At 37.2% G+C, this 14,420-nt stretch overlaps 1 protein-coding gene across 4 annotated transcripts in view; it reads left to right on the top strand.

Moving 5' to 3' along the window:
- The window catches only part of Satb1 (SATB homeobox 1), an 85,243-nt gene that overhangs the window by 38,973 nt on the left and 31,850 nt on the right, over nt 1-14,420 (top strand). For all 4 annotated transcript variants that reach the window (XM_090321982.1, XM_090321997.1, XM_090321989.1 and 1 more), the window contains exons 8-9: nt 469-681; nt 8,209-8,364. In XM_090321982.1, coding sequence (XP_090178108.1) covers nt 469-681; nt 8,209-8,364 — 369 coding nt within the window. The remainder of the gene's footprint in view (nt 1-468; nt 682-8,208; nt 8,365-14,420) is intronic.

The following is a 14,420-nucleotide window of genomic DNA, read 5'->3' as shown; positions in this document are numbered from 1 at the left end:
AAAAAAGAAGAAGAAAAAGAAATTCTACTTATTACTCTAGAAAAATGGCTTTGTGTCTCTCTATATTGAACTGTTGGCATTCCCTTGCCTTTGTCTAGACAGCTTGAGAACTCTACAGTTCAATGCTGTTGTATTATGAGGATTTCATTTGTGCTTAACATCCCTCTATCTTCTCTCTGTAAAAGATTTCATGGCAAGTTAACCAACTCAAAAGAAGGAGACCAATTAGGCAGCTTCGGTTTATGTTATATGTAAAGCAGATGTTTAATAAAATTAAGAACACAATTGAGGCTCTCTTCTCCACTGCTTCAATTGTAACTAATATATTCCTATGAAGAATTAATGCCTCTGAGTCTTCATTTCCTTAACATAGTGGGAAAGGGGCAGCCGGGGCTGATGAGGGGAGAGAGGAGGGATCCCCAGAGGCTGGCTGGAGCAAACTCACACTGTCCCTTTCATTCTCCTCAGGGCTTGCTTTCAGAAATCCTCCGGAAGGAAGAGGACCCAAAGACTGCATCCCAGTCTTTGCTGGTAAACCTTCGGGCTATGCAGAATTTCTTGCAGTTACCAGAAGCAGAAAGAGACCGAATATATCAGGATGAAAGGGAGAGGAGCTTGAATGCAGCATCGGCCATGGGTCCAGCCCCTCTGATAAGCACACCACCCAGCCGCCCTCCCCAGGTGCAGTCTCTTCTTCCTTGCTGGTCTCTTTATCTTTCTTTTTAAAACAATGTGAAAGGAAGAATCTCAGCAAGAAATAAGATAGATACCTATTTTAAAGAATTCGCAAGTTGCTTCAGGAAAATTTGGTCCCAAATCACAAATTCTGGTATAAAAAAAAAAAATAAGCTACTAATTAGGTAGAGGAGAGAAAATAGCTTTGTTAATCTATTTGAATTCTTGGAAAGGGGGGGCAGGGGGGAGTAAAAGGAGTCTTTAAGTGAATATTTGCCTCTACCTCTGTTACTAAATCAAGAAGTATTTTAAACGCAATAGAACAAAAAAGAATAAAGTTAGTTTTGGTTTTAGAACTGCCATTTGAATAGTAAATAAATAAAAATAAGTAATTCCATTTGTATTTATGCTTTCCAATACGGACTGCAGCTGGTACCAATTACACATCATCTCGTTTGTAATCTTTCATAATTAAGTTTAATACAGTCCTTGAAGACAGCTTTAAATGGGATTGATAAGGAATTCCATCCATGGTCCTAGAAATGGGCACATTTTCTGTTTCTCCAACCTCTTTCTCACATTTTAAAGAAAGGAATCAGGTTACCTTTCAGGTAATGTCACTGTATGCATCTCGATGGTTATTTTTTAAGTTGAGATTTAAAAAGCAACCTTATAACTATTATGAGAATTCAAGAAGTTAAGTTTCAATAGAAACTACCAGACAAAAGTTTGAAGGTAGATTAGGCTCAAACACAAGCAACTGTGGGGTTTTTTTCCCCCTAATTTTCTTTATTTTTTCTATTCCTTCAATACAGATTAAAATTTATCAAGTTTACTTAACTTTTCAAAGAATCAACTTTTTTCATATAATTTTTATTGTAATTAATAGAAGGGTTACATTATATTCACCAGGTAGAAGATTCATTACTTCACAAACTTGTTTTTATGTTGAATTTGTGACATGCACAAGAGTTAAAAAAGTCAACTAAAACTAGATAAAAATTGAATATGGAACACTGATTCCAAGTATTCCTATAACATAATATCTATGAAATTATAAGCTGATGTTCATTTCTTTGCATCAGTGCTAACAATCATACGTTTCTAAATAGAACAATTTTACAAAAGACTAATTAGCAGTTTTTTTTAAAGTATTACAGATAGTCCACAAATGAAGACCAGACATAATATCTAGTCACTTGTTGAGAGTCTTACTCTGTTGTTCATAAAGTTCTGAAATACTTGCTGCTTCGAAATGTCACAAAATTCCTTTTTCTCCTTGTATAATGAAAAGCAGTTTGGACTTGATGTGTACATGGGCAGGCTGTAAAGGAGTCTTGTTTCTCTGCTAAGAAGAATGGCAGCTGTAGGTCTGTTGTGTACTTACATACTTCCACTGAGCTTAATCTCTCTCTCTCTCTCTCTCTCTCTCTCTCTCTCTCTCTCTCTCTCTCTCTCTCTCTCTCTCTCTCTCTCTCTCTCTCTCTCTCTCTCTCCTCTTTTTCTTTTTTGCCAGTCCTGGGCTTGGACTCAGGGCCTGAGAATTGTCCTTGGGCTTTCTCAAGCCAGAGCCCTACCGCTTGAGCCACAGCACCACTTCTGGCTTTTTTTTCTATGTATGTGGTACCAAGGAATTGAACCCAGGTCTTCGTGCATGCTAGGTATGCACTCTACTACTAGGCTAAACTCCCAGCCCACTGAGCTTAATCTCTAAATAAACCCTTTCCTAAGATAATGAATGAACATCTCTTTGTATACACACATGACTTTTAGAAGGGTAATTTTTAAAAAAAATGCTCAGATGACTTTTTTTTTTTTCCCGTCAGTGCCTGCAACTACCACACAAAGCATCATTAGATAACCTTGCTCCTATATTCTTTACCGGAAGCTCTGGGCAAAGTTATTTTGCTTATCACTTGATTTGCAATGCCAATAAAAGAATAGCTTACTTAAGAACAATGTGAATTTTAACACTGGACATCTTTTTTTATTTTTAATCTGTCTAAATATTTGTTTTGTTGATTTTCTTAGTACCGCTTTTGTTTTTTAATTTTTCTAGGATTTTGAGTGTCTCACTTTCCAAATGTGTTTACACTATCCTATTGATTAAGGCTTTTTTCTAGCTAAAAGTTGTTCTGATTCTTTAGTGATATTTCTTTCCATATACATTTGAGATAGTCTTGAGTAGCTTTCCTTGGTTTAGGCAAAGGATATTTACCATGAGCAGTTTGGAATAGCAGATATATGTGATTTATTATAGGCTGTCTTAATAACTACTTAGTTGAGTCACTCTTCAACTCAAGAGAGGTAGATATTTATTTAGCCTTTAGCTGATATATTGAGCAAAAGATGAACATATAAATGTAGTTTGATGAATAAATGGCTTCTTAGTAAAATTCTTTCAGAGAAAGTCTCTTTTAATGCAGTTTACTAGCCATGTAACCAAATTCCAAAATGACTAATACATGTATGTGTGTTTTATTTGCCCCCACAGAGTCCCTTTGCATTATTTATTATTACAATGAAATTCATTTCCAATATGTTCACATTTTTTCCTTTAACAATAATTTCGTGGATTAAATTTTTAGAAATTCTTGATAGATTAAAGGCATCATCACTGAGATATAAGGACTTTTAGATTTGGAAAAAAAAATATGCTTTAGATCAGTTGAAGTAGTAGAGCTTTGGGATTGGCTCCAGTATATCACAAAAAAAGGATTTTTTCCATATTTATTGCAAAAGTCTAAAATGGAGGTGACCACAGATAATTCTGCTTTTTTTAAATTATTTTGCCCAAGTCTAGGACAAATCATTTTGCAGTCTGTTTCCTCCAAAATGAGGAGATGGACTGTTGATTTCCCAGGTACCTTTAAGTCTGAAATACTGAATTATCTTCCATTTCTTTATAGATTGTAGGCCTCATATAGGAAGATTTGACATGTCTTTGGTGTATACCAGACTTTGGAGCTGAACTATTGAAGCTCTTGGATTTGAAATCATCTTCCAAAAAGGCCTTCTCTGGCTTGCAGGGGGGTTCTAAGTATCGTTCCTAGGAATACCTAACCAGCCTACCGAAGCAACCAAATTCTTGGCTGTCTCAGCTAAGGCTCTATGACTCCTGTCCAGAGTACTCTAGTAAGGGCAGCCATATGTGGGTTTTGTTCTCTGCCTAGGGCAGGGAACCTCTCTCAGCCAGGCCTGTTTGCCAAAAGTATATTTTCACAATTTACATACACTAATTTAAGAAGTTAGAATACCTTGCATTTCATAATAGTTCACAGTTTTCTAAGCACCTTCACATGCATTAATTCATTGGATCCTCATACCAGCCTTTTTGCTAAGAGAAATGAGAAACCCAAGTGAAAGGTTTAATTAAGTTTTCAAACCACCTCCTCCTGCCCCATTTAAATCTGTTGCTCTTTCTTGTACCTCAAGCTGACTCCTCAACATACAAACAGATTTATTTTAGAAAAGGGAAAAATGAAACTTGGAGGACTTTTCTGTTTATTTGAGAGGATACTGTTAGACTAGAAAGAAGAGGAATGCATTCAGGAAAATTGTCCTTATAGAATAAATTGAAGATTGAACACATGATCCACTTGAGAAGACTTTGGATAATTGTGTGTATGAAATTGTATTAAACTTTGGTCATAAGAAAGTTATCTAGGAGAAACTCTCCCAAAGTTCCTTGATCTTAAAGACTCCTGTCTGTGCTTTACAAATTTATTTATTAGAGGAGTTTTATTAATAATAATAATTTTCTTAACAGTTTTGAAACGATGATTTCTTATTGTTGTGTATTTGTGTATTCTTATGTGTATGACTTTGGAAGTTAAATTAATTCTGCAGTTTTACTTTCCATAAGGACAGTTTGAAAGCATATAATTACCAACTTACAACTGAGATGTGAATTATATAATTCTTATTTTCTTTTCTATCTCTTCCTCTCATTCTTTAGTTTATTCTAAAGTAAGGCATGAGACTTGACACTAACACTTTAGAACATGAAAAGGAATAAATAATTAGTCTGGTAACTCTAATGTGCCAGATCTCCTACTCCTCCTTTCCTTTAGAGATTGGGTCTTATATAGCCCAGGCTGGCCTTGAACTCATGATCTTTCTCCCTTTACCTCTGTTATCCCAGTGTTAGGAATCACAGGCATGTGACATCAATGCCTGGTGATAAATAAGAATTTTTATGTTTGTTTTTTTTTTTAGAGGCCCTTAGGGCAGAACTCTACATAATTTCCATGGTTTCCTAGCTAAGACCCAGTGGCAAGATTTAGCATCAAGCATCTGAAGTTTAGATCTCAGTTTTGAGCCATGGACATGACTTAACATTTTGTTATTATACACCTCTTCCAATTTTCCTGCAGGGTGATCATAGTGGGCTGTTATGTAGATTACAAAGTTATGCATTAACAAAATGCTCAGCACATAATAACCAGATCCTAAGTGTTCAGTTTTATTGCAAAAATTATTTTTTACCATAGCTTTGGTTCTGTGTTTGTGAAAGCTCAGTGCTTGCAGGGCCACTCCTCATGCTCCAAAGAGTAGCATGTTCACCAGCCCAGACCAAAGGGGAGTTCATTTTGTATAGCCAAAGGTATGAATTGATGCACTTAGCAATCCTTGAAGAAGCAAAATAGAGTTCTCGTGGAAAATGTGTGCTGTGCTGAACGAATTTAGTGAACCAAAAGGTGGGTCCTAGGGCTGCACCAATATCCTCACTTGGGAGGGTAAAGAGTAGAAGCATCTAACTACTTCCTTGGTGCCTCTTTAATGATGGAGTTGTCCTCCCTATCTTGATAAAAGCCCTTCCTAAGGCAACTGCATTTATTTCACCTCTTGTGCTATTTGTGAAGAGTGAAGAGTAGCTTGTTTTGCCTGGAATGAACTACTTTATGAATTTTAATGTGTGATATAACATTAAAAGCTAAAGCAGGATTAAAGATTTTTTTTTGTACTAAGCTAAAATAGTATTTAGTAGAGTTAGATAGAAAAGATTTTTGTTTCCATTTTTACCTGGGGAAAATTTCAGCTTTCATTTTTTTGAAAGGCTGTCCAAGTCAGGTCCCTGTAAGCAATAGCTTGCGTTTTAGGAAAGAGTGTGACTCCAGAAGTCTAATAGCTTATCTGTGATAAGATAGGTGCATATCTGGGCCAAGGAGATATAAAAGAAAACTTTTCTACATGTTTTTTTTTTTTTAATGAGTAATACAGACCACTATTTCTAACTTTTATTTTTAAAAGTATCCTCCCCTCCACACATGCAAGTTCCTTTTAAAAGTTTACTAGATGTTTGATTTCTACTTTTATTTTGTTAATGTTGGCTATTAGGAAATGATTATTTGATTTAAAAAATGATGTAGAGTTTTTGCTTTTTCGTTCAAGTTACAATTGCTCTATAAAAAAATAAAGCAATGAAAATTTTAGAAATCATAGGGTTGAAAGAAATGATTATAACCTACCTCAAAGATAAATTCTCCAGTTTCATGTTTTACAAAAGAATGAAAATTATTTTAAAAACAGATTGAGAATCTAAATTTTCAAAAACCTGCTCTCTTACTATTGCTATGTGGATTGATACTGAAAAACTGTTCCTTCCAGGGCCCAGACTTTGTGCCTCCATTTCCATAACATTCAATTTTCAAAGCGATTGAAATGGCTTTTCTTTTCTCTTTCATTTAAGCAGTGAGAAAAATAGGTATTAAAAGGGACCCCATGGGGTGATCAAATCTATCCCTATGCCTCAAAGCAAGACCACCCCAGAGCAAAGTTTCAAATCTCACCAAAGCAACTTTGTAGGCAATTTATGGTAATGCGTTAACTCTTCTGGCTCCTAAAGTGGTGTTTAGCAGATTATTGTTTCAAAGCCCCAGGCACTTCTTAGTGGCCTCCAGTCCTTAATACACCTCTGTGAATGTCCTCCTTTGCTTCTTCCACTCCAGGGCTAGAAAGGGAGCCCTGGAGATACAACCTAGACTGTCAGTATCCTGTTCCAGGTTTAAGGGAATCTTGGCAAGACCAATCAAGAAATCGTATCTTGCCTGGCCTTCAGTGTATTCTCAGGCCTATCCAGGCCTAGCATGACACAAGTCATGGTGGAAAAATCCACCTCTTTCTTTAAATCAGCAAGATTACTTTGCTAACCTGTCAGAGTTAGAAAGATTCAAAAGGTACATTTCTAAGGGAGTTCTTTCAAGAATTTAGTTTTTTAGAGTAAACCTGTGTGTATCCCTCCTTTCAGGGCACTTATTTTGGGGATGAGACCTAAACCTGGAAGATTTGCAATATGACTACAGATTTGTATGATTAGATGCCAGTAGTAGCTTGCTTATTTTGAAATCCCTTTGTGTTCTATTACTCATGGTTCGTGTGAGAGTTGTGGAAGATCTTTTGCTTCTAGAGGACAGGACCTGGTCTGTAAAGGATTCGGAGAGGTTCTTCATGAGGCACTGCCAGGAGAAGCCTGATCCTGCCTCTAGCCTGGTGTTTCATTTACAGTTTTACAGGTTCTTAGTAAAAATTCAGCTTATGGAGTTCCTTTGTAAATTTCCATGTAACAGGTTCATATAACTGCATAATAAAAGTTAAATATAGTTTCCAAAATGAATAATAATATCAATAAGTCTGCAAGTCAAGATGTGATTTTTTTTCTTCCTCAAATTTTGTGACATTTTACTGATGATTTCTTCTTTTCCTCTTAATTATCCTAAGGTTGGTATTGCTTTTTCACTCAGAATTATGCACTTTGAATCTATAAAGTCACTGATTATATATTTTGTGTAACATCATAATATTCTCTTAAATGTTGTGAAACATTTTCTTATTGTCTGGTTCCATGAGTCAAAAGGAAATAGTTATAGACAAGGGTGCCAGGAAAAGATAAAATAATTATACAGAACAGCTTGGACATGCACGTGTAAAATGCAACCAGCCTTTATGATAATTAAGCACGGCACTCTACCTGTTTCATGGATGGATAGAAGATTTAAATACGCAGTTCTGCAAATGGCTTTATTATGGAAGATTTTTTAAATGAAACATAAGAGGAAGAGATATAAAAAAGAATCTAAAATTAAAAAGGCCATAGTATATAATAACTATTAGTGATGCAATTGTCTATTAGGCACCCGGCACCCAATTGAAGATATGGCCCTGTGCATTATGTTCTTAATTGTGAATTTCCTTTGTTGGGGTTGGAATGGAAGGTAATTGGGAGGCAATTAGTTTAGGGTTTTCAAGTCTTTACAACTATTCTGTTTTCCAGAAAACTTACTTTATGGCCTTATAATTCCTGGTTGTCAGCTAACAGTGGCTGTCACAGTACAGATGCAATCATCTGTGACAGTGTGACTTCCTTAACTTAAGCAATCTGATCTGAGGGCAATAACTAATGTTGAATGACTGCACTGTTGATCACCTTGATCGTAAAAGGAACAACCATGTCCGGTTTGGATGCGGAGCCTGAGAAGCTTCAAAACAATTTGGCCAATGAAAAATGACGGTGATGTTCAAAATGTTTTGTAGGTGAAAACCGCTACTATTGCCACTGAGAGGAATGGGAAACCCGAGAACAATACCATGAACATTAATGCTTCCATTTATGATGAGATTCAGCAGGAAATGAAGCGTGCCAAAGTGTCCCAGGCACTATTTGCAAAGGTTGCAGCAACCAAAAGCCAGGTAAGACCCTTTTTGGGGCCTGACAGTGTTTATCAGTGATGCCTCTGGCATGTTCATTAAGAGCTGTGTCTGCTTTCCCTGTGAACTTTGCGTCACAAAGAGGTCACAGGCTCTAGGATTCTGTGCACAATTCTGTGATAAAACAATGTGCAGGTTCAGGTTAGAAACACAAGGCTTGGTTTCTGTCCCACAGTCACTTCAGGACCAAAGAGTTTTCTGTTCATCCACATATCTGTTATTATGAAATTTCAAAGACTATCAAGGCACAGAGAAGTTGCTCAACCTGATGTCTTGTAATAGTATAATTCATCTCCTATTGTTTCATCATTACCTAGATGACCGTGATTTTTATTCTAAAATACTACACACACTATACAAGTATTGGATGCAATACACATATATCTTTGCATATCAATCATTTTAGTCTTTTTATGGATGTGTACAAGACACACAAATTAACAATTAGAAAATGGATCCAGTTCTGATGAAGTATAGCTGAAGGGTTTGAATTGGGAATATTGAAATCTAGAAATCCAGATGAACACAAAGGGTAGCTGATGCAACCTTTTATCACATATTGATAGCATTTGTTCATCACAATCGAATCATCTGTAGGAATAAACTCAAAATTGTACATAAATTTCTCAAGGACAAGAATACTTCTCAGGACTGGGAATGTGGCTCAGTGGTAGAGTGCTTGTCTAGCATGCATGAAGCGCTGGGTTTGATTCCTTTGATTCCTTAGTATCACATAAGCAAAAAAAAATGCCAGAAGTGGCAGTGTGGCTCAAGTGGTAGAATGCTAGCCTTGAGCAAAAAGAAATTCAGGGACAGTGCCACACCCCGAGTTCAAGCCCCAGGATTGACACAAAAGAAAAAGAATACTTCTTAAGGGGCCAGAAGAATACAAAACTTCCCTTTGCAAAAGGAGTTGGGAATACTTTTCAAGTGGTGGTACTTAGAAGCAGTCCAGGGTTCTGGGTGAGATCTGAACACTTGAAATGTTATGCACAGGTATATTTTTTTTGTCAACAATGAATCATTTATGTAACATCATGGGTGTTACCAATCTGTGATAAAATATACAATTTTGGGAATATTTAGAGCAGAATGTATTTATAATACTTGATTTTTAAAGCTTTTCCTAAAATTTTACTCTTATCAGCATTAATAGTGGTACTTAATGAAACTCTGGCTTTAGAAAAGTATTGTTCTTGTTTAAGTTATAGACTGGTGAAATACTTAAGGGATATCTTGGAAATGTTATATAAAAATGATTAAACTCAAGCTGTGGACTGTAAAAATTATAGCTTTATAGGCCACATGCCTGCCTACCCTTCAATCACTGTCAAAGTGATAATTTCTACAATAATATGTTTCTTTTATTGTGAGATTCTAAACATCAAGTGCTGTTTAAACATTAAACTGAATTGTTTATGTTAGTGCTGTACTCAGCGTGTCATACATCAGGCCACCGTAATCTCTCATGGAATGTAAAATTCTGTCATGAATCATGGCTTGTATATCGGAAATTACTGTAATTTTGATTGGAAATTACAGGGCTCTTGAAATGTTTCTAATTATGATAGAATGTTAGAGCCGCTTCAAACCTGTGTGCGTCTTCAGATGTCTTCATTTACACACCAAGACTATGCATTAAGGAGAAATGTCCTGCCTGTGCTCACTTTACCCACCCACCCCAACATTCTTGTTTTGATATTTAGTCTAATTATAATGAGGCTCTCTTATTTAAATATATATCATCTTGCCTTTCTTTCTGATCTCCCCACTTTTTTTTTCTCTTGACCTCTCCAATTATCGAGAATAACAGACTACATTTCTACAAGAGCCAACCTCTTTTCTTGGATCCCCAAAGTAGATAAAGTAGCTATGAATTATTATAATCTGGTCAGCAGTAAAACAAAACAAAAATGAATATTAATACTTTTCAATAAGTATTCTTTAATTGCCTTTTATCTACCATTTTCTTCAATCTAGTGACCCACCCTACCTCCATTATTTCTCTTGGCCGAGATACTGATTTTGCAACTCTTCTGGAAGTAACAACAGTTGACTATTACAATCAATGTGTGCGATGCTCTGTCTGACTTTTCAAACATCCTTTGTAGCCTGCTCTTCTCAGATCTTCACTGAGCCCTTGTTTCAGCTATACTGACGGATGTCTGCTATGTTGGTTTGTTGCCTAAGACCCTCTAAGCCTTTAGCTAATCTCTCCTGATTGCTGGAGTGAGAATCCTGGGGACCACTGTAGGCTGTGGCATCAAGCCAATTGACCGTTTTCATCCTTATGCCTAGTTACTGCTAACTTCTACTGTGTTTTTTAACTTCTACTGTGTTTTTTAACTCCTAGCAGAGCATTTTTGTAGTTCTCTTTTGGTTCTCCAGTTATGTGCTAGTACTACTCTTTTTTGGGGGGCAGGGCCAGTTGTGGGGCTTGAACTCAGGGCCTGAGCACTGTTCTTGGCCTTTTCTCAAGGCTAGAGCTCTACCATTTGAGTCACAGCACCACTTCAAGCTTTTTTCTATATATGTGGTACCGAGGAATAGAACCCAGGTCTACGTGCATGCTAGGCAAACACTCTACCACTAGGGCAAACTTCCGGCCCCAGTACTACTCTTGTTATGAAAAATACATGCAAAGATCTCAGATGGCTTAAAATGTAAGTCTCCATAGATATAGCCTGGATAAAGGAAATCTGACTAACAGGGAAAGGTGATCATTTGCTTAGGTTCTGTTCTGCTGCTGTGATGTTTTATAAAGGAGTTTGAAAAGAAAACCAAAAGACTTAAGAACCAACAGACCTTAATGATTCATAATCAACATATGTAGCTTCTAAGATAGTTATTTATTCCTCAGATAGTGTGCCTCTCAGGTTAAGGTGTACAAAGAAAGAGGAACCAAAAGTATTTGTCAGCCCCATCTTCCTTCATCTGCGTTGTGTCTTATCCTGGTCATATCCTGGGTTGGCAGAAGATCATCACCTCCCTTGTGCTAGACCTTACCATGCATTATTTATTTACCTACACTTACTTTAGTGACCCTGTGGGCTAGTATTGATTTCCTCCATTTACATGTGATGGTCACCCAAGCTAATAAATAGTAGAGCCAACTCCAAATTGAATCTCTCCTACTATTTCAGTGTCTCCTGAGGGATCAAGGGCACACAGCACTGCAGTTACCCCTACGTCAACAAAGGGGAGTTAAGTTTGTTGGATTAGTTGTTAGTAGAAACAGCGAGGTCTTTCCTTTTCTTCACTGATACACTGATGAACCAGAAGCTCGTATCAACACAAGGCCTTGGGAACCCAGGCTATTTCTGTAGCTGGAGGTGGGTAGAATTGGTGGAAGAGCCAAAGGAAATCCAGGCAGTTATCCAGGTTGTTGCTGGCACCAGTCATTTTGGGAAATTGCATAAACTTACAAAGCCCCAGATTCTTTTAGCATAGGACGTGGTCACAGGCTCCGATGCACGCAGAAGAGCTTTTAAGTTGTACAGCGCTATATACAAATGGAAAGCATTTTATAATGTGCTAAGTAAGAGGTTTAGTCCTCCGTATAGAGGAGTGATTTATTTATCATGTATTTATGTATTTCAAATAGCTTCCATCTTAAAAGGTAAAATGGGCTATGGAATGACTAATGCACCAAGTATTCTCAGGACCAGAAACAAGTTCATGCCGATCCCACCATTTCCCATGGATTATATTATCTCTTCTCTTCAATGAATAATAGAAATGAGATTGTTTTTAACATCTGAGTAAAATATGCAAGTAAAAAACGTGAAGGTAGGCTACTTTTTGTGCTTGGTTAGGAAAGCAGGCTAATGCAAACTTTAAAAAGATGATATGTTTTAAACATAATATGAATAGCTACAAATGAATACACTTTATATTCTTGGCATTCATATAAGCAGTAGTTTTTTTTTCTAAGTTGAATCATACTGAAATTTTTATCAAACATTTAGTCTAATAACATTCAAATAATGATGAGAGTAGAGTTTGCTAATTTTACTGTTTAAAAAAAAATAGTTGATTTGGGTAATAACCATTACGGTATCAAGGTTCAGTTACTGTTCATTGATTATAGTGTTTTCACATGGGAGACAGAAATGGAATTTTTTCCTTAATAGTGGCAGATGTTGGAATCTAATTTTATTCCACAGCAAACCCCTTGAGAGCTCTGAGACTTAAGGTGTGTGTCCAGCACAGGGATATTAGCAGTGCCATAGGCCTTGCCTGTACATGGAAGTGTTACATTGATTTTTGTGTTTGCAGAGGTGGAGCCAGCAGACACAGCAGCACAGACAGAGAGCTGAGCCAAAGGCTTTTACAGCATCCCTACTTGTGCTCTTACACCTACCTCACTGCTGGACAGGGTCTTTTAAGCAAAGAAACTAGATGATGAAGATTTTGCTGGTTATAGGAATCTAGCCACTACAACTTGGCTCAATTGATAAATATATTTGTGCTAGCCATGTGTATGTGAGTGTGTGTGTGTTTGTGTGCATGCACACGTATGTGCATCCCGGTACTAGGGCTTGAACTTAGAGCCTGGTCATCTTCCCTTAGCATTTTTTGCTCAAGGATAGCACTCTACTTCTGGTTTTTAATGGTTAATTGGAGATAAGAGTCTCATAGACTTTTTTGCCCAGGCTATTTTCAAAGATCTTCAGCTTTCAGCCTCTTGAGATTATAGGTGTGAGCCCAGATAGATAGATAAATATAGAGATGTGTGTACATATATAGATATGTATACACATATACATATGTGTGTGTACACACACACACACACACACACACACACACCTCCTTAGGTGTGAGCCACGGGTGCCTGACTTGATAAGTATGGATTTTAAGACTTAGCTCCTACCCCAGCTAATTTTTTTTCAGATCTGCAAAAATAGAACAGTTGGCAGGAGAGACCACATTTTTTTTCTCTGCTCAATCTACTTTTTGGATACTTTTTCCCCTTGAGATTTGAAGCCTCTAGGATGAGCAAAAAAGGGAAAAGGGCAAAAAGAAAGAGTACTTCAGAACACTGAAGTTTATAGGTGAAACACAAAGAATCCTTCCTATTCTTAGTTTAGAAATTATTAGGTAGTTATTGAAATGTCGCACATTTAAATAAGATATATCTCATAAGCCAGTGGGTCTAGAAATAGGCCTAAAAATACAGTTATCCCTGCTGAGAACTGGAATCATTAGTGACAAAAATCCAGGAATAAAACCAGGAAGCCAGTGGCACTGTATTCAGTGTTGTAGCATGCTACACTTCATGGAAGCCCCAGTTTGAAGCTGTGTGCTGATTCATCCTTCTGCAATGTTCAAGTAACAGATGTTGCTGGGACACGATTTCACCTGTATAGCTTTTATTTAAGGCAGGCAGGAGGCCTGGCAGACTAGAAAGTCACAGTTTATGTTATTTCTGGTGCCACTTCCTTCTGTAGCAGTCTGCATGAATTTACATTATGTCCTCAGAACCCCTTCTCTTGGACACTTGAAGGTTTCTTTAATCAGTATCTGAAGAAAGAACTGTCCTTTTAAAATGCTAGGCAGAGAACCCCTGGACAGAAGCAGCTTAGATAGGCATGTATCTACTTGGCCATGAGAGGGAGGAGCAAAAGAAGAGAACCCCTTTTTAAATACTGGGAACCCATATTGGCTTTAGCATTGACCTATCTGTACATTTCTAGTTGGATACAACCAGGACTATTGACATTACTGGCTTTAAGTACCAACTACCCTGATAGTCTAAAGGTATGCAGTTGTGTGTTGATTACATGATGTGTGTGTGTGTGTGTGTGTGTGTGTGTGTGTGTGTGTGTGTGTGTGCACCAATTCTGAGGCTTGAACTCAGGCCCTGGTCACTGTGCCTGAGCTTCTACCATTAGAGTCACAATACCACTTCTAGCTTTTTCTGTTTATATAGCACTTGGGAATCAAACCCAGGGCTTCATGCGTGCTAGGCAAGTACTGTACCACTAAGCCACATTCTCAGCCCCACTTCCAGCTTTTTTTTGCTGGTTAATTAGAGG

Source organism: Megascapheus bottae, chromosome 2 (assembly GCF_031878675.1).
Source record: "Megascapheus bottae isolate mThoBot1 chromosome 2, mThoBot2.hap1, whole genome shotgun sequence".
Lineage (NCBI taxonomy): Eukaryota > Metazoa > Chordata > Mammalia > Rodentia > Geomyidae > Megascapheus > Megascapheus bottae.
This window is presented reverse-complemented; position numbering and strand designations above follow the sequence as displayed.